This window comes from Tupaia chinensis, unplaced genomic scaffold (genome assembly GCF_000334495.1).
Source record: "Tupaia chinensis unplaced genomic scaffold, TupChi_1.0 Scaffold148557_1, whole genome shotgun sequence".
In the NCBI taxonomy this organism is placed as follows: domain Eukaryota; kingdom Metazoa; phylum Chordata; class Mammalia; order Scandentia; family Tupaiidae; genus Tupaia; species Tupaia belangeri.
Window position 1 is genome coordinate 965,512 of NW_006208406.1, and position 23,462 is coordinate 988,973.

The 23,462-nt window shown below is 39.5% G+C and overlaps 1 protein-coding gene across 1 annotated transcript in view; it reads right to left on the bottom strand.

The window, feature by feature from the left end:
* Positions 1-22,612, bottom strand: part of SHCBP1 (SHC binding and spindle associated 1) — a 38,175-nt gene extending 15,563 nt beyond the window's left edge. Inside the window, exons 1-9 of the mRNA XM_006170465.3 lie at positions 22,603-22,612; positions 20,230-20,397; positions 19,955-20,070; positions 17,594-17,802; positions 9,676-9,768; positions 4,834-5,067; positions 4,573-4,741; positions 4,151-4,271; positions 733-864 (exon numbers count right to left, since the gene is read on the bottom strand). Of these exons, the coding sequence (XP_006170527.1) occupies positions 733-864; positions 4,151-4,271; positions 4,573-4,741; positions 4,834-5,067; positions 9,676-9,768; positions 17,594-17,802; positions 19,955-20,070; positions 20,230-20,397; positions 22,603-22,612 (1,252 nt within the window). The remainder of the gene's footprint in view (positions 1-732; positions 865-4,150; positions 4,272-4,572; positions 4,742-4,833; positions 5,068-9,675; positions 9,769-17,593; positions 17,803-19,954; positions 20,071-20,229; positions 20,398-22,602) is intronic.
* Positions 22,613-23,462: the final 850 nt, after the last annotated feature.

Consider the following 23,462-nt stretch of genomic DNA (forward strand, 5'->3'; position numbering starts at 1 on the left):
AAAAGCACTTCTCATTACCAAAAAAAAAAAGTATCAGAAAGCATATTTGCTCAGTATCTTAGTTAGAAGGGAAAAGAAAAGGACCCTAATTCAAGAAAGAAGATACAGATCCTAGGACACAAGTAGTAGAGCAATATGAAGATACCTAGTTTTAATTTAGTGCTAAATTGAATACAAAGACTATAAAACAAACCATAACACACAAATGTGCTAAATGAAAAAAAATGATCACACGGAAAAGAAATATTAATTATTAAACTAACAAATTTTCAAAACAAGTTCAACTATTTTTCTCTTTGGGATAAGAGTCCAAAGTTATCACACTTTGTACATGAACAAAAAATTCATCAGCCTCTTATAAACGCAAGAGTGGTATTTCATTAAATTCTACCTTCCATAGAAAGTAAGGTTCTCTTTTTTTTTAGAGAGGTTTTTGCTACAGGGCGCATGTGCTCGCCAGACAGACAGAGACAGAGAGACAGAAAGGAAGAAATCACCCCCTGGGGGGATGGCCACACTGCAATTCCTTCTCTTCCATTCTCCTCTCGGAATCCTGGGCACGCACGTACATGCGCCCGGCGTGAGTTTTAAGCCACCGGGTCTGGGACGCGAATCGTGGTTGACTACATGAGAGTCCAGGGACATAGCCATTACGCTAACTGCTGGTCCCAGAAAGTAAGGTTCTCTTTCAAAGTCTCGGACAGTTAATACACCAAACATTCAGATACTTACTTAAGATTCCTTCTACAGCATCATGCTGCACGAATTTTATGCTTGAGATTTTAATATCTGCACCTGTACAATCCACAAAAGTGTCTCCTTTGCCTCTCTTTTCTATAACAATATCATCTGGTAGACCATATCCTAAGGAAGAGAGCAAAAACATTAAGATGAGTGAATGAAAATGTATAAACACAAAAATGCTAAAACAGGTTTCTCTAGTTGAAATGACTCTGAACGATAACTTGAGACTAGTCAACCCAGGTGCATTTAAATAAAATCTAGTTATCTCTCTACATATTTTATTTTAATTATAATTTAAACCATGGTATCAAATTTTTAACATGAACAACTCCCTAACATATCCCCATATCAGGAAGACTACCCTATCCACCATCCTGGACCAACTAAGCACTAAATTCACCTGCAAAATTGCTATAAAAGTAAATAAATAATCCCAAGGACTCACAGCTGAATCAAAGAGCTTTAAGGCATTTAGAACTTCTAGGTTTATTTCTCTCTCTCTCTTTTTTTTCTTTTCTTTTTTGCCATGGCAATTATCATCCCTCTGGAGAGAAAGGGAAAGTGAAAAATCAGCCCCATAGGGAATGGCCACACCACAATTCCACAATCCCTTCTCCTCCACTCTCTTCTTGCGATTTTGGGCACACATGTACATGTGCCCAGGATGCTTTGCAAGTCGCCAGGTCCAAGACTTTAACTGCACAATCAGCCATGTGGGATCCAGCTGCCTTAAGCACCACACCACCAGCTGGCCCTCTAAATTTGTTTCCAACTCTAAGAGTCTATTATTATCATCATATAAATTACATTATAATAAACCTAAGCGTTTCTCAAGACTATTTAATTTTAATATTTTCTTAAACAGATTGATGAATGTGACAAATTGACTTAAAGTCATTTTAGTGGGACCAGCAGATGGGATAATAATTATATCACTGAACTCCCACATAGTCGACTGCAGTTCAAATCCTGGACCTGGTGACTTAAACCTCATGCCAGGCATGTGCATGGCCAAGATCCCAAGAGGAGAATGGAGAAAAAGGGATTGCTGTGTGGCCATCCCCTCAGGGAGTGATTTCTCACTTTCTGTCTCTATGTCTCTGTCTCTCCAGCAAGTACATGCGCCCTATAGCAAAAATATCTCTCAAAAACAACAACAACAAAAAGTTGTTAACTTTCTACTGAGAAAGTCTACTTGTTAGCCAATTAAAGAAATCAGATCTTGGGGTCAGTAGGCAGCATAGTGGCTAAGGCACTGAACTCCCACATAATCAACTGCAATTTGAGTCCTGGACCCGGCAGCTTGAAAGTCATGCTGGACATGTGTGCCCAACATCCCAAGGATGGAAAAGGAATTGCAGCATGGTCATTCCCCCTGTGGGGGTGATTTCTTGCTTTCTGTCTCTGGTGAGCACATGTACTCTATAGTAAAAACCTTTCAAAAAAAATAAAATCAGATCTCTATAAATCATAATCAAATCAATAATGTAGACTAAACCTCTGAATGGGCTTACAAAAAATTAAGAGTATCAGAAAACTAAAGAATCTGCCTGTCTTGTATCTTTATAAAACAGAACCACATAGATGAAGCTATACAACATAATTCACATTGTCTAAAGATACTCTTTATTTAAATAAATGAAAGCAGCAACTGTAATAAACAGGCTATTTTCCATAATAACCATTGTTCTTATCATCAAAAAGGTAAAAAATAAAAAAGAATTGCATATTTAGAAAAAAAGAAACTGAAATTATTACACAAATTGTGTATTCTTCATTTAAACAGAAAACCATCACCTAAAGTAGTTTTTCTAAATGAGAAAGAAAAACCAACTGTAAGTAATGCTAATACCCTTTACATAGTAGGTACTCGATACATATGTCAGCTACACATCACTATCAGATAAGCTTTAATCTTACTCATGAACAAGTACTCCATATATTCACACTAGAGATACCATCTGATCTCTCAATTTTTAGAAATGCCCACTGTTAGCAAATTTACAGTCATTTTTACACTTATCTATCAGAATTCTATATGGTTATTTATGACACTTTGGCAATTACATTATAATTTCCTCACCAATCTAGGAAGAACTCTTATCCACCATACAATCTATAATATCAATGTTATTTTCACTATGCCAAAAAATAAAGTGTTTTTATTGCAGTGATTTATGCTGCAGATGTGTTATTTATACACACACATCTATTATAAATCAAATATTGGAGAGAAGAAAGAACAAAAATTACACACATAAAACAAAAAAGGGGGTAAAATGATGTACTAGTGAACAGCAGGAAATTAAACTCCCAGCCTTGCTTCCATTAAGAAGTTTTGACAAGATAAAGATAAAGAACATAGCTTAAGCAGTTTGTGAACAGCTGCACAAGTCCCAAAATGATATATGATTTTTTGCATTACAAGCTTTATTGCTAACTTGAAGCTGTTTTGGTAAATAGTTGAACAGGTGCATCTAAATTTGACATGTTATGGAAATATACACCAAGATGAACAATTATAAAGTAACCTAAATTTAGGAATCACTCTAAATAAAATAAGATTATAACCGCTAAAAAGTTACTTTAATAAAAATTTTCAACATTAATGTTCTCAAAAGTATACTTTGGTCAAGATACAAAGTGTGGCATTTGTGATTTCAGCAGCTTTTAAAGAATTAAGATAATTTTTATACCAATTTCAAGTTAAATATGACCCTCATAAAAACGAGGTAATTAGTACCAGCAGGTGGCATGGTGGTAGGGGTGCTGGAATCCCACACGGCCAAGTGTGGTTCGAATCCCAGATTCAAATTGAAAATCACATTACGTGAGTGTGCGAGCATGCCCAAAATCCCAAGAAGAGAATAAAGAAGAAGGAATTGCAACGTGGTCATCCACAGAGAGGTGATTTCTCACTTGTCCTTTCTCTGCCTCTCTGATGAGTGCATGTGCCCTATAGCAAAAAACTTAAAAAATCTAATTTAACAAAACACATACACATGGACAAACATAGACCAATATATCCATAACATATATAAGATAATAGCAAACAACAAATTATTAAAAATAACTTAAAAAAATATTGCAAGGATTTTTTTTCTATTCTAGAAATTAGATTTCCTTTATATAAACTATCTATAATCTGGAAAGTATTTGGTCTTTATTCTGTATATGCCTATAAACATATTCCCAATATATATAACAAAGAACTGCAACTCAAGTTGCTCAAACACTGTGTGAATCTGTGAATCTCCCTGTAAGCCTTAAATACCTTTAATGTTTCAAAGTAACTTATTTGAAATTAAACAGGTTGAAATCACATTGGAGCTCCAACAAAATCACTGATTTACTGTTTGCTTAAACATATCACATGTGTGGCTTTGTTTTATCTTCTATAACTCACCTTCCAACTCAATGGAGTCAGCAATGGCGAATGTGCCATGTATCATGTAATGGCCAGGACAAACAATAACAGTGTCACCATCATAGCAGGCATTTATAGCAGACAACGGATCACTATGGAACTAGAAAAGAACAATAATTGCAAATATTCACCAAAAGCAACTGGAGTATTACTTCCAGGTGACTTCATGTCTCACTTTGAGGATGGAGCCGAAACTGTCTATGAAGGATCTCCTTTGATAGTTCCAGATTACAGTGCACACTTGGTAAGTGGCTATTGCTGACAAAAACCAATGCTTTCACTACTTCCCATTTCACAGAAAACTAGTCTGGGAAGCTCCTATAAACACTTTCTAGAATTCATGAAAACCTAGGAGAATCAGAAATTTAAAAATTAACTGGAGCAAGAAACTCTCCCTTTACCTGAATTTCTGTTTCTTCCTTGCAAGGCTCCTGGCAAAGCCTGTCTCTGAGCAGGGACTGCAGTAGACCAGTCATCATGATGGAGGAGACCACATGGGTAACCTTCTGACCATTTGGACGGATACCCTTTGCTTGGATATTAGAATTCTTCTGATAACCAAACACATATCTTTTAAAAAAACGAATAAACCTATCAGACCTCAGTAAAACGGCTAGAAAGAAAAAATGCTAACTGGCTAATAATAACAAAGACGCACATACCTCAACAAAGGATTCTCAATGAGTTTCAGTTTTTGTTTCAACTGTTCAATCTCCGAATACAATTTTAACCCTTCCACCATGGAGATATTTTCCTGCTCTGAGTCAGAGCTACAATTTGACAAACTGCTCCTCAGATTTAAAAACTTTCTGTAACTCTCCTCACATTGAGACAAGAGACTATGGTAGTCAACGATAAGTCCTGAAGGAACTCGGTCTTCAAGAATGTCATAATGCCTAAAAGTTTAAAAGCAAATTGAAATCTATTGCATTTCAGGCACATTTTCCTACCACTGAGACAGCCCACTTAGTCCTCAAAGACCCAGTAAGAAAAGTGTTTTATGGTTTATAATTCAGGCACATGTTAAGTCTTTCTGAATAGCACTCGATTATAAGCAGAAGCTATTGAAGTACCCCTTCATTCACTAATTTTTCTCCTTTTGAAGAGTTGGTTATCTTTTTATTAGGTCCAAGCATTTGTGCTTTAGAAACACTGAAAGCTTATGTTGCACAATTTGTGATTATTATTTAATAAGAAAGTATTTTCTCCTCATGTATTAAATTAAAAATTTTAGTGATACGACAGGAGGCAATCTGTGAGTGGGGATAGGGAAGGAAGTCTCTCAAACTGTTTCTCAATGACATTTAAGATTATCATATGTATAAGCTGAAAAACTAGAGATAACTCAAATCATCTAGCCTTTTCTTACATTTAAAGCATTATGGCACAAAATAACACTTAATACTCCCTCGGGAAGATTATTGAAGAATCTCAAAAACATAAGGCTTTGAGATTCTGAGAAAAAGTAAAGTTGTCACTACTAAATTAGACAGTGATTACAACCAAATAACCTTGTACTAGATCACATTACTGGCACTTAAAGTTTATTTATTTAGATAATTTCTCAAATATATAAGCAGAACAAAAAGTATTTCTAGGTACAATAAAATAATTTATGAATATACAATCAAGTTAATGGATATAAAGTTAATGGATTTTAAAAATAAAGTATAATATTATTTTCATTACCTATAGTTTTAAAACGATCGCTTTATTTCTTCATTTATAAATATACTGGCTAGCAGGCCAGCCAGTGGCATGGTGGTTAAGATGCCGGATTCTACAAGGCCGACTGCATGGTTTGAGTCCCAGACCTAGCACCTTGAAAAACATAACTAGGCATGTGTGTATGCATGCACAAAATCCCAAGAGAAGTGAGGAGAAGGGACTGTGGTGTGGCCTTCGACCCCAGGGGGTGCTTTCTTTCTCTCTCTCATGCACAAGCTCTACAGCGAAATTACAAAAAAAAACATCCAAAAGCGCTACAGGGAAATAAAAAAAAAAAAAAAAAAAAAAAAGGAAGGAAGAAAGAAAGAAAGAAAAGAGACTATTGACTACATGCCTTAAACCAAAGCTTCTTAACCCTGGCTGGATATTAGAGTCACTTGGAGAGCTTTTGAAAATACAGGTGGGGGGGATGCAGCAGATGGCATAGCAGTTACATTACCAGACTCCCACATGGCTGACCATAGTTCAAGTCCCATATCCAGTGGCTTGTAAATACTAACCGGAGCATGTGTGTGTGTGTGTCCCCAAGATCGGCTTGAAAATCATACCAGGAGCATGTGTGTGTGTGTGTCCCCAAGATCCTGGGAGGAGAATGGAGAAGGGACTGCAGCATGGCCACCCCACCGCTGGGGGATGATTTCTCATGTTCCCTCTCACTGTCACTGTCTGTCTGTCCCCCATTCCACCCACCCCACCCCCCTGCCCTGTAAGCGCACATACCCTAAGTCAAAATCCTCTAAAATAAATAAATAAATTTTTAAAATACAGATAACGCTGGCCCCTATCTGGATCAATTAAATATGTGTCTGGAAGTAGAGAGGAATTTTTGGCATTATTATTTTTTTAATTCCCTAAGGATGCTAATGTGTAGCCAGTGTTGAGAATTACTGCCTTAGATGATGCATTTTTCTTAACTTAGTCATGCTCTGAATAAGACGGGGAAAAAAACAGAACCACATCTTGAATAAATGTACATCAAATTATGGTGAAAACTCAATAGTATTTAAAATGAATTAAAAAATAATTTGTTTTCTACTTTTCAAGTAAATTAATTAGGCGAAGCTTGAAAAACAAGGGTTTTGCCCACTTTGGTTAATGCATACTCATTTAAAGATATTCCTGACATCTACTTTGCAAACAAGAAATTGGGGACCAAACCACTGGCTGCTTCATTTGGTCTATTAAGTTGGGAAGTTAAGACTCAAATTTAAATTCACCTAATTTGATTATTATGTATTATAGACACATATCAAATTATCACACTATGCCCCAAAACATGTACAATTACTTGTCAATTTAAGATAATGACAATTTTATTATTAAAAGATTGCATTTTGAAATACGTTTCTCAGCATTTCCAATATCTACTCTATCAGCTTATTTCTTCTCATTATACTCGTATTTCATAATCTAAAAGCAATGAACCAGCATCTATGTCCCAGACCCTTTGTGGTTTTGAAGCAGTATGCTTTGAAGAGAAAGGCAAAACATTTACCTTCAGTGCAAGATCAAACCAGTATGGTTTGATTCCTTTTAAATCTTGCCTATTGATAGCTCTCACCTATCTTAGTCCAGAGACCTTTTTAAAAAGCTGCTTACATTTGATAACATTCCAGTTTCTCCATTAAGTACCATAGTCTCTTCTCTGTAACTAAAAACAATTCCTCCCTTATGTTTTCCCACCTGCCATGATGTTACAGGGTGTGTATGTAAATCATTTCCTATTGCTAGCACATGCAAGGCTATTAAATCAGAATGCAATTTTTTTCTAAGTGAACATCAAATTTGCCCGATATACATAATATTCACCTACCATTACATTTCACTGTAATCAAAACCCAACTGTACCAAAGCTAGAAAATATTCAGGCTTACTGAAATGCAGGCATTTTGTTGAAAACATTACAGGAAAATAGGAAACAATGAAAACACCAGAAAAGCTAAATAGAAATCATAGGCAATTTGTGAAAAGCTGAAATTAGATGTATATAATTTTAAGTCAGGTGGAACCATTAACCAGACTTTCACATATTTTTATATTTTATTATTATTTACTATTATACTAAGAGAAACTTAACTAAACTGACTTACTAAAACAAATTGGATTCCACAGAAATGTAAGGGCTTATTGCCTTAAATCAAAGCATCTTTCATACAGGGGGGAAAAAAATTTCCTTCTGTGATATTTTTTGGAGTATAAGTTCTAATTTTATTTTTATTGCAGCACTGCCTACTAAATAATTTTTCATGAACACACAAAAAAAAGTGGTCTTAGGGCACCATCTAGTGGAAAAAATTAATGCCACATTTAATAAGATCAGTATAGAAAAAATATTTGGATTGCATCACTAATTTTGATAGTTTTGTTTGGAAGGGTTTCCCTGCCAAAATATGATGAAGTATACAAATATGTCTAGGTGTTGGGACCAGCAGTTGCCATAATGGTTATGTCGCTGGACTCCCATGTAGTCAACTACGGTTCGAGTCCTGGACCTGGTGGCTTAAATTTACAATGGGTGTATGTGCGTGCATGCCCAAGATCCAGAGAGGAGAATGGAGGAGAAGGGATTGCAGCGTAGCCATCCCTCCTGGGGGGTGATTTCTTGCTTTCTGTCTGTCTCTGTCTTTCTGGCAAGCACACATGTCCTACAGCAAAAACCTCTCCTAAAAAAAAAACAAATGTGTCTAGGTGTTTTGGATATTTTTACTTACCATCAATAGTATCAAAAAATACTATTTAGTATTTTCTTAGAGAGGTTTTTTGCTATAGGGTATATGTGCTCGCTGGAGAGACAGAGAGAGATAGAGGGACAGAAAGTGAGAAATCATCCCCAAGGGGAATGGCCACGCCACAATTCCTTCTCCTCTACTCTCCTCTCAGGATCTTAGGCATGGCATGCACATGCGCCCGGCATGAGGCTCAAGCCAGAGGAACCAAGGTTGACTCTGTGCGAGTCCAGTGAGGTAACCACCATAACCATCACACCATTTACTGGTCCCCCCATTTAGTATTTTTATTATTTAAGGCAAGAGCTTGACAGATCTCCTGAGGTAAGTGTAATCGTTTAGCCTAATGTGTTTTACTATAGGAACTTTAAGAAAATACTTTTAAAAGTACTCTCTCAAAAAATTAAAGCAAAATAACCTGTAATTCAAATCACTCCATTGTTTTTCAAACAGTTGTCTTTGAAGTTAACAAAAAGATTCTTTTTTTTTATTTTTACTTTTTGACTAGATGGTGTATGCACTTGCCAGAAAGAGACCTAGAGACAAAGAGAGAGGGTGAGGAAAAAGCATTTCCCATGGGGAATTGTAATGCCCCAGTTCCTTCTCTCCCATGTCTCCCTCCTTTTGGGATTTTGGAAATACAGACACATGCACCTGGCTTATTTTCAGTTACCAGGTCTGGGACTCAAATTGTGTGATCAGCCATGTAGGATATAGCTGCTTTGACCACTATCACAGAACAGGCCCAACAAACTTTTTAACACACTAGCTCAAGTGAATTTTATTCCGATTCATAACAACAAGCTACTATCTTAGATGTTCTAGAACTCCCTGCTCTTAGACTTCGTTTATGAACACTAAAAGCAGCTTATGTGCATTTATAAAGTTTCATCTAATAATGTATTTAGAAGTTATACTATTTGTACAGGGATCTGTTTCAATGAGCCCCTGTGTGTATGTGTACATGCATACACATATATGACACACAGGCAAAATTAAACCATGGATAATATTTTTCTTAAGTGTGCAAGGTGAGTAATAAATACTTACAATCTCAATCGTGGTTCAACGCATCTGACAAAATAATCATATTCATCCTCCTCTTCTTCATCCCAACTCCTCCAAATGTTTTGGTAGAAAAACCTAAAACAAACAAACAAACAAACAAAAAAAAACTTAGCATTATTCAAATTCAATCACTGGCTCAGAAAGTTTAGGTTTTGGAGGGGTAAGAGTTAAAGAATAAATCAAAACAATTCTACCAACTACAGTATATATACAACATTCTCATATATGAGGATATAAAATTTGCTATAGTTAGTAGTCATGAGTCACACAAGGAGAAGACCTTCTTTGAATTAGTTAAGTGTTTCCACAAGACCAGTTTCATTAACTTTCCTTTTATCAGAACTATTGACCATCAGGAATTGGGTGGGTGGTAGTACCATGTATTAGAAAAGACTGGGAGAAAAACAGCTTTGGGACTGCAAATAAAGAGTTCTGTTTTCACCATGTTCAGGTTGAAATGCCTATTTGACCTCCAAGTGGATGATGTCAAGTATGCTGATGAATATACAGGCCCAGAGCTCAAGGAAAAGGTCAGGGCTTAGAGATATAAATCTGGAGGTTGTCAGCATATTGATGGTATTAAAGCAATAGATGAGATCATCTGGGGACATAATATAAAGCAGCAGTTCTTAACCCTGGCTGCACATTAGAGTCCCCTGGGACACTTTTATAAATTGATTCCTTATCCCAGACCAATAAATCAGAATATTTGGGGGAGGTTTAGCATCCACACTTTTTAAAAGATCCTCAGGCATTTGCCTTAAGAAATTTTTTCATTTCAGAAAATTTCAAGCATATACAAGACCAGAGAAAATAGTATCACAAACACCATGTATCTATCACCCAACTTCAACAATCTTATTTCATCTCTACCCCAACCACTTACTCTTCTGTTTATCTTTCTCTCAACTATCCTAATGCTGAGTTATTTTGAAGCGAATTTTATATATATCATTCATAAATTTTTATTATGTATCTCTAAATTAAATCTTTGTATCAAAAAATTTTAATTCCTTAATATAGCCAAATAGCCAGTGTTTGAATTTCCCTAATTGTCTGTTTTGCTGTTGTTCTACAGCTGACCTGTTCAAATCAGGAACCAGACAAGAATAAGCTATTGTATTTAAAGATAGTGTCTCTCGGGAACCAGCAGTTAGCATAATGGCTATGTCGCTGGACTCCCACGTAGTCGCCCACGGTTCGCGTCCCAGACCCGGTGGCTTAAAACTCACGCCGGGCGTGTGTGCGTGCGTGCCCAAGATCCCAAGAGGAGAATGGAGGAGAAAGCATTGCGGTGTGCCCATCCTGCAGTGATTTCTCACTTTCTGTCTCTATGTCTCTCTCTGGCGAGCGCACGCGCCCTATAGTAAAAAATCTCTCCAAAAAAAAAAAAAAGACAATGTCTCTTAAGTCATTCTCATTGATCCAGTTACCCCCTTTTTCCCTGCAATTTAGGTAATAATTTCCCACTCTCTGGATTTTATTGATTACATCTCCAAGAGGTCTTTTAACATGACCTTGTTTCCTTTATATCTAGTAAATTCATGGTAAGATCTAGAGACCAAGTTGGCTTCAGGAAAGTGTTATTTATTTATTTTTTTTATTTTGGGGGGCAAGAACACTTCAAAGATATACTGTATTTCCAAGAGGAAACACACAATGCCTTGTCTCTTTTCCTGATGTTGAAACTGAATCAGGTGTTGTCAGCATGATCCACCCAATACAAAGTTCCTTATCAGTTTTTCACCTAATGGCTGTAGCAGTCATCAATAATCACTGCCTAGAACCTTTATTTCAAAATGCTAGTTACTAAGTACTGATACTTTATCTCATGCAATCATTCTTTCTTCATATATTAAAAAAAAATTCCTGGCCAGCCATTAGCATGGTGGTTAACATCTCTCACTCTCACAAAGCCCTGTACAATCAAGTCTGAGACCTGGTGGTTTAGAAAACAAACCAAGTGTGTGAGCATCCATGCGAGCCCAAAATCCCAAAAGAAGAATAAAGGAGAAAGGATCATGGCATGGCCATCCTTCCCAGGGGGTGATGTCTCACTCTCTCTCTTTCTGTCTCTCTTCAGCATGCACACATACCCTATACCAAAACCTTAAAAAAAATCCCCAGGGCCAGCACCATAGCATAGAGGTTAACTGAGTCAGACTGCACATGGCCAGCCACAGTTCAAATCCTGGCCCTGGTAGCTTGAAAAACAAGCCTGTGCATGTACCACAAATCATAATGGGATGAAGAAACAGAAAAAAGAGGGTTGCAGCATGATGATTCCCCCATTAGGAAGTCCTTTTTCTTTCTCTCTCTTTTTCAGTAGGGTGTACAAATGCCCACTGGCAATTTAAAAAAAGAAAGAAAATCTCCAGATGATTCTAATGTGCTTCCAATATTAATCAGAGAAAAAAGCAGATGGCCTAGGACTGATCCCTGGGCAATTCCAACATTCTAAAGGTTGAGCATAAAAGAACTGGTCTCTTATTTATCTTTTTCTTTTACTTTTTTAACTTCGTAAATGGGGCACATGTTTGTTAGAGAGAGACAAGGAAAGTGAAAAAGCACCCCCCCCTCCCCTGAGGGGATGGCCACTCCTCAATTCCTTTTCCTCCATTCTCCTTTCAGAATTTAGGGCATGCCCGCACACATACACTATGTGTTTTTCAAGCCTCTGGCTCTAGGGTTCAAACTGTGCTGTCGGTCACGTGGGATCCAGCTGCTTTACCAATTACAGCACTGGTTAGCCCAAGAGCTGGGCTCTCAAGATGACTAAGAAAACAAGCCAGTAAAATGCCAAATGAACAGTGGTACTTCAGAAACTGAGAAGAGTGTGTGTTAAGAAGATGGAAATAGGTCAGCCAGGTGGTATGGTGGTTAAGTAGCTGGATCCCATATGGCCAACTGTGCATTTTGAGGTCCCCACCTAGTGTCTTGAAAAATAAGCGAGGCACATGAGCATGAGTACCTAAAATCTTGAGAGAAGGGTGAAGGAGAAGGGATTTCAGTGTAACCATGACCCCCATGGGGTACTTTTTCACTTTATCCCTCTTTCTCTCTCCCCAGTGAGCACATGTGTCCTACCAAAAAAAAAAAAAAAAAGATAGAAATAGGGTAAGTCCCATAGCACAGCAGTTAAACACTGTGCATAGGAAACCGGAGCCCACATGATCAACCATGACTCCAACCCCAACTCTGGTGGTTTGAAAAATACACCAGCACATGTGCATGTGTGCCCAAAATCCTGACAGAGTGTAGAAGTGGAGGAAAAAAGGCTATGGCATGACCACACCCTATGGGAAGGTGTTTTCTCATTCCTTCTGGCCTTTCTCTCTCCCTTGCTATTTCTCCCTCTCTCCCTCTAGAAGTACATGTGCCCTCTGGCAATTAAAAAAAAAAAAAAAAGAGGAAGAAGAATCAAATATCGAGAATGTGGCCAATAGGTAAACAGGAAAATATCAAAAAAAAAGCCACCTGGATACAAGGACATAGAAAGAAGTCTCTGGTGACCTTGAGCACAATTTCAGTGATGAAATAAGGGTAGAAAAAGAAGTGTTACCTGGATGCCCAGAAGTACAGATCGTTACTATATATATTTTTTTTTTTTTCAAGAAATTCTACTGTGAAAGGAAGCAGTGCTGAAAATAAAGCCATTTCTTACTTCTTATAGACTGGGCTACCAGTCTCTTCCCCTGAGGAGTCTCTCTTCAAAAAAAAATTAAGGGGAAAAAAAAAAAAAGAACCAGAGCATGATTCTACTCAATATGAAACCCCTCCTGGCTCTCTGTTGCCCTCAGAAGGAAGTCATGAGCTGGGCAATACTATCCAGGTTCATAATCTGACTCTAAAGCACCATTCCTGTCTAAGCCCTTGCATGTAAACTCCCAATATCACAAACTCTTTCAAACCTCTGTGTAACATGCTGTCAGGCTGCCAGGAATTTTAGGTAGGTTTAATTTACATTTCCTGACTCAGTTCAGGTATCCTTACCAGTACCATCCCAGACAGTTACACACCATTCACCATTCATCTGCACCTCCTCCTGGATTTACTCTTCGTGCCATAAACCCGGGAGCTGGCCTTGACTTTCCCATATCTACTCATCTCTCCTCCTTCTCCACATCCACTTGATCACCAAGCCCTAGTCGTTCTACTTTGTCAGTGAGCCTCCCTGTCTCTCCCTATCCCCACTGAGTCTTCGCTCTTGCCTCTTCACTAGCTTCCCTATTCTGTTGCCCTCCATTTGCTTCCACACAGCAGCCATAATGAATCTTTAAGACACACACACACACACACACAAAGATGACCATATTCACCCACTAATGAAAATCTTTCAAAGTTTCCCACTGTTCTTTTTTTTGGAGAGGTTTTTGCTATAGCGCACATGCGCTCGCCAGACAGACAGAGAGAGACAGAGACACAGAAAGTGAGAAATCACCCCCCGGGGGGATGGCCACACCGCAATCCCTTCTCCTCCATTCTCCTCTCGGGATCTTGGGCACGCACGCGTACGCGCCCGGCGTGAGTTTTAAGGCACCAGGTCTGGGAAACGAACCGCGGTCAACTACATGGGGAATCCAGTGACATAGCCATTACGCTAACTGCTGGTCCCCCCACTGTTCTTCAAGACAAAAATGATTAACTAACTGGCTGACAAAGCGATCACCTTCTGATCCCTCCCGACTCTCTAACCTGGTTTCCTAGGTTCCTCCCAGTCCTGTCTGTGTTCTGGCCACACTGGTCTTTTACCTCCTTAATCTCACTGAGCTACTGAACTCGTTGCCTTCTCCATTTCTGCCACAACCCCTTGCGCCTAGCTAGTCCTTCAGATTCAAGTCCAAATGTCACTTCTTTGGTAAATAACCACAGAACAGAAACCTGGAGGTTGTCAGGTGGCATGGTGGTGAAGGCACTGGACTCCCACATGGTAGACCATGGTTCAAGTCTCAACCTCGTGGCTTGCTTTCTCACTTTCCCTTTCTTTCTCTCTCTCCCTCTCTCTCTCATCAAATCTAAAAACAGAGGAAAGTAGGAGGCATAATGGTTAAGGCGCTAGACTCCAGCATGGTCAACTGCCATTTGAGTTCCAGACCCAGTGGCTTAAAACTCAAGCCAGACGCATGTGTGTGTATGCCCAAAATCCCAAGAAAAGAATGGAGAAGAAGGGATTGTGGCATGGCCACCACCCCGGAGGGGTGATTTCTCACTTTCTATCTGTCTCTCTATCTCTCAGGCAAGTACATGCATGCTATAGCAAAAATATCTCTCTCAAAAATTGATTAATTAATTCTTGGGGGTCCAGCAGTTAGCGTAATGGTTATGTCGCTGGACTCCCACGTAGTCGACCACAGTTCAAGTCCCGGATCCAGTGGCTTAAACTCACACTGGGCGTGTGTGTGTTTGCGTGCCCAAGATCCCAAGAGGAGAATGGAGAAGGGATTGCAGCGTGGCCACCCCCCGGGGGGGGATTTCTCGCTTTCTGTCTCTGTCTGTCTGGTGAGCGCACACACCCTATAGCAAAAACCTCTCCAAAAAAAATTTAAATTAATTAATTAATTCTTTAAAAATTCTTTAAAAATGAATAGCAACCCGACCTCACCTTAGAACACTTTCTAATTTTTCAGAGCACTCATTGGCATTTCCAATCACAAATATACCTTGTATTTCATCAAGGTTCATCTCCCACCTTTAGACTGACAGCTCCCTGATGACAGGGATTGTGTCTGTTTTGTGCATCAGTCATACCTCATCCTCCACTAAGGAGCCAGGACTCAAATATTTATTGACCCAATAAACAAATAGAAATCCTCATAATTTGACCTTCTCTGGGCACCGACAAGAATCTAGCCCACCAAATGAAGAGTAAATTTAGCCAGGCTCCTCTTCAAATAACATTACTAATTCTCGACATTTGTCTTCCTGCCCATTAGGAGAGGTTAGCTCCCTGATTCCTAATTTCCTGAACTCATCAGTTATCTCTTCACCTTCAAATGAGAAAAACATACGGGGCTTTTCTTGGTTCTGGACAGAAAGCAGTTCTTTAGATTTATATGTATTGTTCAACCTAATACTGAACATCTGGTGTTAAACATCCTTTCATATAATTATAAATTTTCCATGTCAGGAGACCTCAACTTTTCCTTTTCTTTCTTTCTTTTTTTTTTTTTAATTGTCAGAGAGCACATGTACTCACCATAGAAAGATAAAGAGGGAGAAAGCAACTCCAAATGGGGCATGGTTACACCACACACCCCTCTCCTCCATGTTCCCATCCTGTTGGGATTTTGGGCATGCATGCACACATATCTGACACACCTGCCCAGCATGTTTTTCAAACCCCAGGGCCAGGATTTGAATAGTGATCAGTCCTGTGGAATCCAACACCCATAACCACTAGGAAACAAGACCAGCCCAACATTCTGCTTCTTTGTATTCTTATTAAGCTCAGCAAAACCAGGTTAACTCACTAAAGGTACAGAAGCTAAAAGCTACTTTTTACATTACAAAATGCAAAGCAACATTATTAATACTATGGTCATCACATTATTCTTCTAGTACCTGAAGAAATACAAATCCATTTCTAAATATCTAAAAATAAGACTTCTTTAGTGAATATTCTTATATACAGAAGATACAAAAGAACTCTCTTTATCAAGAACTCTCTGATAAAAGATTTATCAAAGAATTTTACAAAGCAGAACTATTAATCCAGGTAGGGCAGCAGCTTTCTTTCCCACTTAGGGGATAAGGGATATACTTGTACAAGTGGAAATCAATACACTGACCACTATTCAATACACCAAAAAAGGATGAAAGACATGAACACATCCCCTAAGGGTCATGGACAGAGCCTGAGCAAAAACGCCTCTTTGACCAGACACATCCTTGAAAACAAAGCGTGTTAGTCTTATCGGTGCACAGATGACAATATACAACTTCTTCACTTTTTCTTTCCTCTTTCCTTTTGTCTGCTTATTTTCAAATATACCAACTACGAGCCTTAGCAACCACAACTCAAAGGCAGTTTCTAAGTATATTCAAGTCAAATTGAGAAACCACTTTCAGGACCAGCAGATGACATAGTGGTTAAGGCACTGGATTCCCACGTTGCCAACTGCAGCCTGAGTTCTGAACTTAATGGCTTGAAACTCACACCAAGCGTGTGTGCCCAAAATCCCAAGAGGCGAATGGAGGAAAAGGGATTGCAGCTTGGCCATCCTCCCAAGGGGGTGATTTTTCGCTTTCTGTGAAAAATTTTCTCTGGCAAGTGCACATGCCCTGTGGCTAAAATCTCTCAAAAAAGAAAAACTGCTCTCTAGCTTCTGTTAACATTTGGGAAAACTGAGTGAAAGATAAACAGGAACTCTCGGTACAATTGTTTTTCAACTTTTTTCTAAGTTTGAAATTACCATAAAATGAACATTTAAAACATTTAAAATTTGTTTTTGTTATTTTAAAAAAGATTAAGCCCAGCCATATTGGCATGCACTACTAAGATACTGTGACCACATGGGAGGCCCAAGTTCAATTTCCAGTCCAACCTAAAGGCCAGGCACAGTAGCACCCGCCTGTAATTCCAGCAATTCAGGGAGTCTGAGGTAGAAAGATCACAGGCTCAAGGCTGGCCTGAGCCAGCCATACCTAAAAGAAGCTGGGCATGATGGCATGCACCTGCTCAGAAGCCAGCAAGGAGGCCAAAGCAGGAGGAATGCAACACAGCAAGGCCCTGTCTAAAAACAAAGAAAATGGAAAGTGTACTATCTTTCCACATTTTTAAATGTAGCAATGAGCACATTTACAGCCTAAGTTTTAAATCTGGATCTAACACAGACCAGAATTACTTCACTTTATCCAAAGTTTCAGGTCACAAGTTATTTTTATCAACTTCTCTTCCTACCTGACATGCTCAACTGCAAGTGCTGTCTGGTCAAACACTCCAGAATCATCAAACACCACCCACAGCTCTTGCAGGGGCAACCGATGCTCTTTCAGGTCAAGGAGCTCTTTCACACACTCCAAGGTAAAAGTGCTCACTTGAGATTCACAGACATATGGTTCAGCAAGCCTCACCACTGCCTTCAAGGCTGAAAAATCCACGTCCGTGACCTAAAATTTAAGATAAGATGATTTGACTTAAGACACACATATAAAACAGTATTGACAGCCTTTTTTTTTTTTTTAATTTATTCCATAAATGAGAGACAGACAGAGATAGCTTCCAGCAGGCTCTTTTTTTTTCCAGAGAGATTTTCACTGTAGGGCGCGTGCGCTCGCCAGACAGACAGAGAGAGACATAGAGACAGAAAGCGAGAAATCACCCCCCAGGGGGGATGGTCACGCCACAATCCCTTCTCCTCCATTCTCCTCTCGGGACCTTGGGCACGCACACACACGCGCCCGGCGTGAGTTTTAAGCCACCGGGTCCGGGACATGAACTGCGGTCGACTACGTGGGAGTCCAGCGACATAGCCATTACGCTAACTGCTGGTTCCCCCAGCAGGCTCTTGACACCAAGATCCACAAACGCAGAACCTTCCCATGTGGGTCAGCCTTGCAGTGTCATGTTTTACCTCTGCAGCAATGCTGGCCACAGCTCATTTTTGTTTTTAAGCATGAAAAGGGGTAGGCCTTCCTCCACATATAAACTCCTCAAGTTTACACTGTAATAAGGGAGAAAAGTAATTGGTGATGAGCATGTGGCAGAGAATAACCAGCAGGGAGTAGGAATCTGATCTTGCTGCAATAGCCAAGGGATGTCTCTCAGAGCTGAGCTGAGAAGGAGGAAAAGGAAGCAACCATCAGAGGAGCAGGAACCTGCCAACATTCCTGTGACTGAGATAAGCTTGGCAGCCGGAAGAACAGACAGGCACTGCTTCTTCCTAGAACCAAAGGAGTGGGGGAGAGGTGAGGAGATATGCGAGATGAGGTAGAAGGGAGAGGCAAGGAAGCCACGACACAAAGGGCAGCAGAAGGAGCGTGGATTCTACATGTTCTCCATCCCACTGAGAAGCATAAGCCAACACTAGGCCCTCGGTAAATGCAACAACACACTAGAGGCTGTAAACAGAGAAACGGCATGCTTCTCTTTTGAAACAATGACTTTGAGGGCCCAGGTGCAATGGCATGTGCTGCTCACGTGCTGTGTTCCGCAGGCTGAGACCACATGAGAAGCCATAGTTCAATTCCTAGTCCAAACCAAATGCTGGGCATGGTGGTATGTGCCTATAGCAACTCAGGATGCTGAGGCAAGATTAGGGAGCTCCCAGACAGCCTGAGCAACATAGCAAAACTTGTCTAAAAGAGAGTCAGTGGGCACATGTGCCCTGCAGCGGAAAAAATAATAATAAATAAAATAAAATAAATAATTGTTTTTAAAAAATAAATAAATGAAAGAGCTGGTTGTGGTGGTATACAATAATAGTCCCAGCTGGGAGGCTGAGATAAAAGGAACACAACATTGTGAGAACTGCAAAAAAAAAAAAAAAGAAAGAAAAAAGACTGCTTTTAGAAAATTGATTGAGTTGGGAGGGAGGCTATCATAATCACATTAATAGGGCGGAACATTGACTAAAGATATTAGCACAATCCAAAATTTCACAAGCAATAGCTGCAACCCACTGCCTTGTACATCATCACTGTAGTGATGTCATTTTCTGTAGCAACGACTTGTATTCACACTCCCTGGTTTAACATTTCAGTTTAACAGAGTTTCTGTGGTCCAGTTAACAAACACTGAGAAAAATTTGAAGGTGTAATTAGAATGCAAATTTAATGTAAAAGACCCAGTCAGTTGAAAAGTAAGATTGTGTTTATTTTCTGCAACAGGACACATTATCAAGAGATTAACGGCACATCTACAAATTTGTTAGGCAAAAAAAGGGCTAGTTTTAATGCCTATTTGGTTTGAGCTACTTAATGGGCTACAACTAAGAAGGCAAAAAATTAATTGAAACTTCACTGACTTCATAATTAGGACTCCTTATTTTTTAAATGATCTCAATACCTCCTCTACTTCATAGTTTATCATCTATTTCCCCTTGCCAAAGGACACGAAACCTCAAACTACCTTAATTCCCTGCAAGTTCCTCGGTTGCCTTTCAGACTTGCAGAACACTTCATACACCATGGCAATTAGATGTGGAAAACATGCTATTTTCAATCAGCTCATAAACTTTAATTAAAAATAAGCACTTTGACTATAACAGTCTGAAGTGCTTATAGCTAGAGACAAATGTCTTGACAACAGAATTAAATTTACCTCAACCAGCACCTCAAACACATTAGTGTGCCAGACTGCCCGCCATCCAGATGGTTCAAGGACCTTCTCCAGGAACTCAGCTGTGAATTCCCGTACCTCAGAGGCCTTGCAGTCAGCTACGACAAATTAAACACAGTAAGAATGAAGAAGGCATAAAGCAGAGAGAAGTTAATAAAGTCATTTAAATCCACCTTCTCAGAACCAACGACTGGCAATCTGAGCCAGACAATCTACTTGTATACTAAAAAGACAAAAGAAGCAAAGAAGCTACTCACCTAAAATATAATCTTGATAGGCTTTGAATCGCTCATAGAACAAAAGTTGACTTGTTTGGAAAATTTCTGGGAAAAGAGCTTTTCCGACAGGCACAAAACTTTGTAAGCTAGTACCTGGTTTATCATGACAACTACAATCACTGCATGAATCTTCATCTTGGGACAAACCTGAAAGAACAATAAAAATAAGCAGGTTTAACTATCCCAGACACTTCCAGTACCTATAGAATGCTCCTATTTTCACATCTTTGCTTAACAATTCCAAGCAAAATATAAAGATTTGGGTGTGAATGCTATACTTACCTCTATCATTGCCAGAAAAAAATAGTTTTCCAAACTTAAAATATCTCAAAATCCGAGATCTACTTCAAAACACAGTTTAAGATCTTTCACAGGTTAGGTTTTTGCTATTCTGTGACCTTTTTCAGAGAATCAGAGGGAGGGAGTTGTTTTTATTTTTTATTTTTGGAGAGGTTTTTGTTACAGGGCGCATGCACTCGCCATAAAGACAGAGAAACAGAAAACGAGAAATCATCCCCTGGGGGGGTGGCCACGCTGCAACCCATTCTCCTTCATTCTCCTCTCGGAATCTTGAGCACACACACACACACACACACACACACACACACACGCACCCAGCTTGAGTTTAAGCCACCGGGTCCAAGACTTGAACCGCAGTCAACGACATGGGAGTCCAGCAACATAGCCATTACACCAACTGCTGGTCCCAGGAGGAGTTGTTTTTAAATTCAGTGGAAAACACCCACGTTTTCTTTCAAAGGATATAGCTATAAATTTTACCATTGTTAGCAACTTATAATGGTCAAGTATCTTACAATGATTTACTTTCTTTCCAAAACACAAAGCTGCATTTTAAAAGGGTGCTGAGTGCCAGCAGGTGGCGTGGAGGTTATGGCACTAGATCCCACAATGCCGACTGTGCAGTTCTAGTCATGGACCCAGCAGCTTGAAAATCATACTGGGTGCATATGCACGCATGCCCAAAACCAGAAGAGGAGACTGGAGGAGAGGGGACTGAAGTGTGGCCATCTCCCCATGGGGTGATTTCTCACTCCCACACTCTCATACCCCCATATCTATCTTATAGAAAAAAGGAAAAAGAAAAAAAGAGCATATTTCTCATATGGGCTCTCAAGCGAGTTGAAGCCTCCCTTTACTTTCTACAGTATCAGTCTGCCAGTGGTCCCTCAATAAACAGCGATGAGAGATTCTTAATAATACACGAGGTTTACTTCACTAAGGCTACTAGGTTCCTCCTCACTAATTTCAATGACTGTGTCTAAGAAAAAGATTAGAAAACGCAAATCACATTAGCTAGGCTTGACTGTAATTATGTTTCAGAGGGCAAGGTGCAGCCAGTGGCATATCTAATACTATGTAATAAAATGTTTTAATAAACCAAATGACTACTAAATAAACAATGCTAAGGATAACATCCAGACTGGCAGAGTATTTCCAGAGGTGGGTTCAGGGAAGGTATAGGAGACTTGTTATCGAAGTAGTCTATCTTCCTTCAGCCCCCTCTACTTTCTCCTTCCTTCTATTTTGTCTCCACTGTTTAGACTACCAGAATTACTTGACCCCAAAATGACCAAAATATACTGAAGGCTCTACTGCTCACAAAGTGATGTATATGAGGGCTTAGAGGGCATCAATATCTTACTAGCTATGTGGCAATCTCTTTGTGCTTCAGATTCTTCAGATAAAAACAGTATGGCTACTTCAATTAAACCGAGAGGATTAATCATTAAAACAGCCTATTACATATATGTTTGTCAAACAAATAATAATACCAGGCCAGCCAGTGGCATGATGGCTAGGGTATCTCAATTCCACACGGTAATACAGACTCCTGCAACTTGAAAAACATGCTGGGCACGTGTGCATGAGTACCCAAAATACCAAAAGGAGAAATGGAAGAGACTGTGGTATGATCATCCCCTACAGAGGGTGGTATCTCATTTTCTTTTTCTCTTTTTTTCTCTCCCTAGTGAGCACAGATATCCTCAAGCAGATTTAAAAAAAAAAGAAAGAAAAAAGAAAGCTTTTCAGTACCATTATCTACAACTACTTTGTTTTTGTTTTCTTTTTCCAGCTTTATTGATGTAAAAAAATCAACAAATAAACATTGCATATATTTAAGATTTGCAACTTAATTCGAAAAAATGTATGCATCATGAAAGGATTATCACAATAAAGCAAATAAACATTTTCATACCTTACATAGTTACCGTGTGTGTGTGTGTGTGTGTGTGTGTGTGTGTGTGTGTCCCCATAGTAACACTTATCATCTACTCAAGCATTTAATACAGTATTAGCAACCATGCTGTAAGTTAGGTTTCCAGAACTTACTCTCCGGCATAACTGAAACTGTACACTTTGACCAACAAACATCTGCCCTTTTCCCCCAGGCTCTGCCCACAGCCATCTGTTTCTCTTAGTTCTGCTTTTTTAGATTCCACACACAAATGACATCATCGCAGTATGTCTTTCTTTACGGCCACTTTGAAAATATTACTCTTTACACATTATTTTACTCCATCTCTACAAAGCAGAACCATCAGCTCTGTCTTTCCAGATGGGAAAGCTGAAGTCAATCAACCTTTGCAAATTCACAACTTAGGTTAGTAGTGGAATTAAGTCCCACCTATGAAGTTTTCTCACTTTTTTGATTTCGTCAGGGCTCTTTCCACTATACGAAAGCATCAGAGTAAAAATGTGAACCAGCTTAACATGTAAAGAAAAGAAAAATAATCGAATCTCCACGAAGAAGTAGAAAAGACTGAGAATCAGGGGCTCTGAGTTCTATGTCAGGATTTAGTCCCAAACTGGCTGCCCTACCTTTGAGTGTACCTCAGTGTTCAGGAAAGCTTTAAGCCAAAGCTTTAGGTTTCTTCTTTTTTTGGGAACAAGGTGTGGTTCAAAATGTCCTTTAAGATGCAGATGAAGAAGGTGAGCAAATGACAAATAACCGAGCACAGTTCCCCGAGCCCATTCGGGCTGGGAATTCCTGACCCAACCCAGCCCCCTCCAATCTCGGAGAAGCAGAGGCCAGAGAGGACGGGGAGAGGGGGAGTTGCCCGGAGCCCTCCCGACCCGGACGTCCCGAGGTAGGTCCAGACCTCCCCAGCCTCGCCCGGCCATCCCCAGCCCCGCCAGCGGGGCGGAAAGGCCTGCGAGACGAGCGGCCTCCGAGGTCCCGCCCGCGGCGG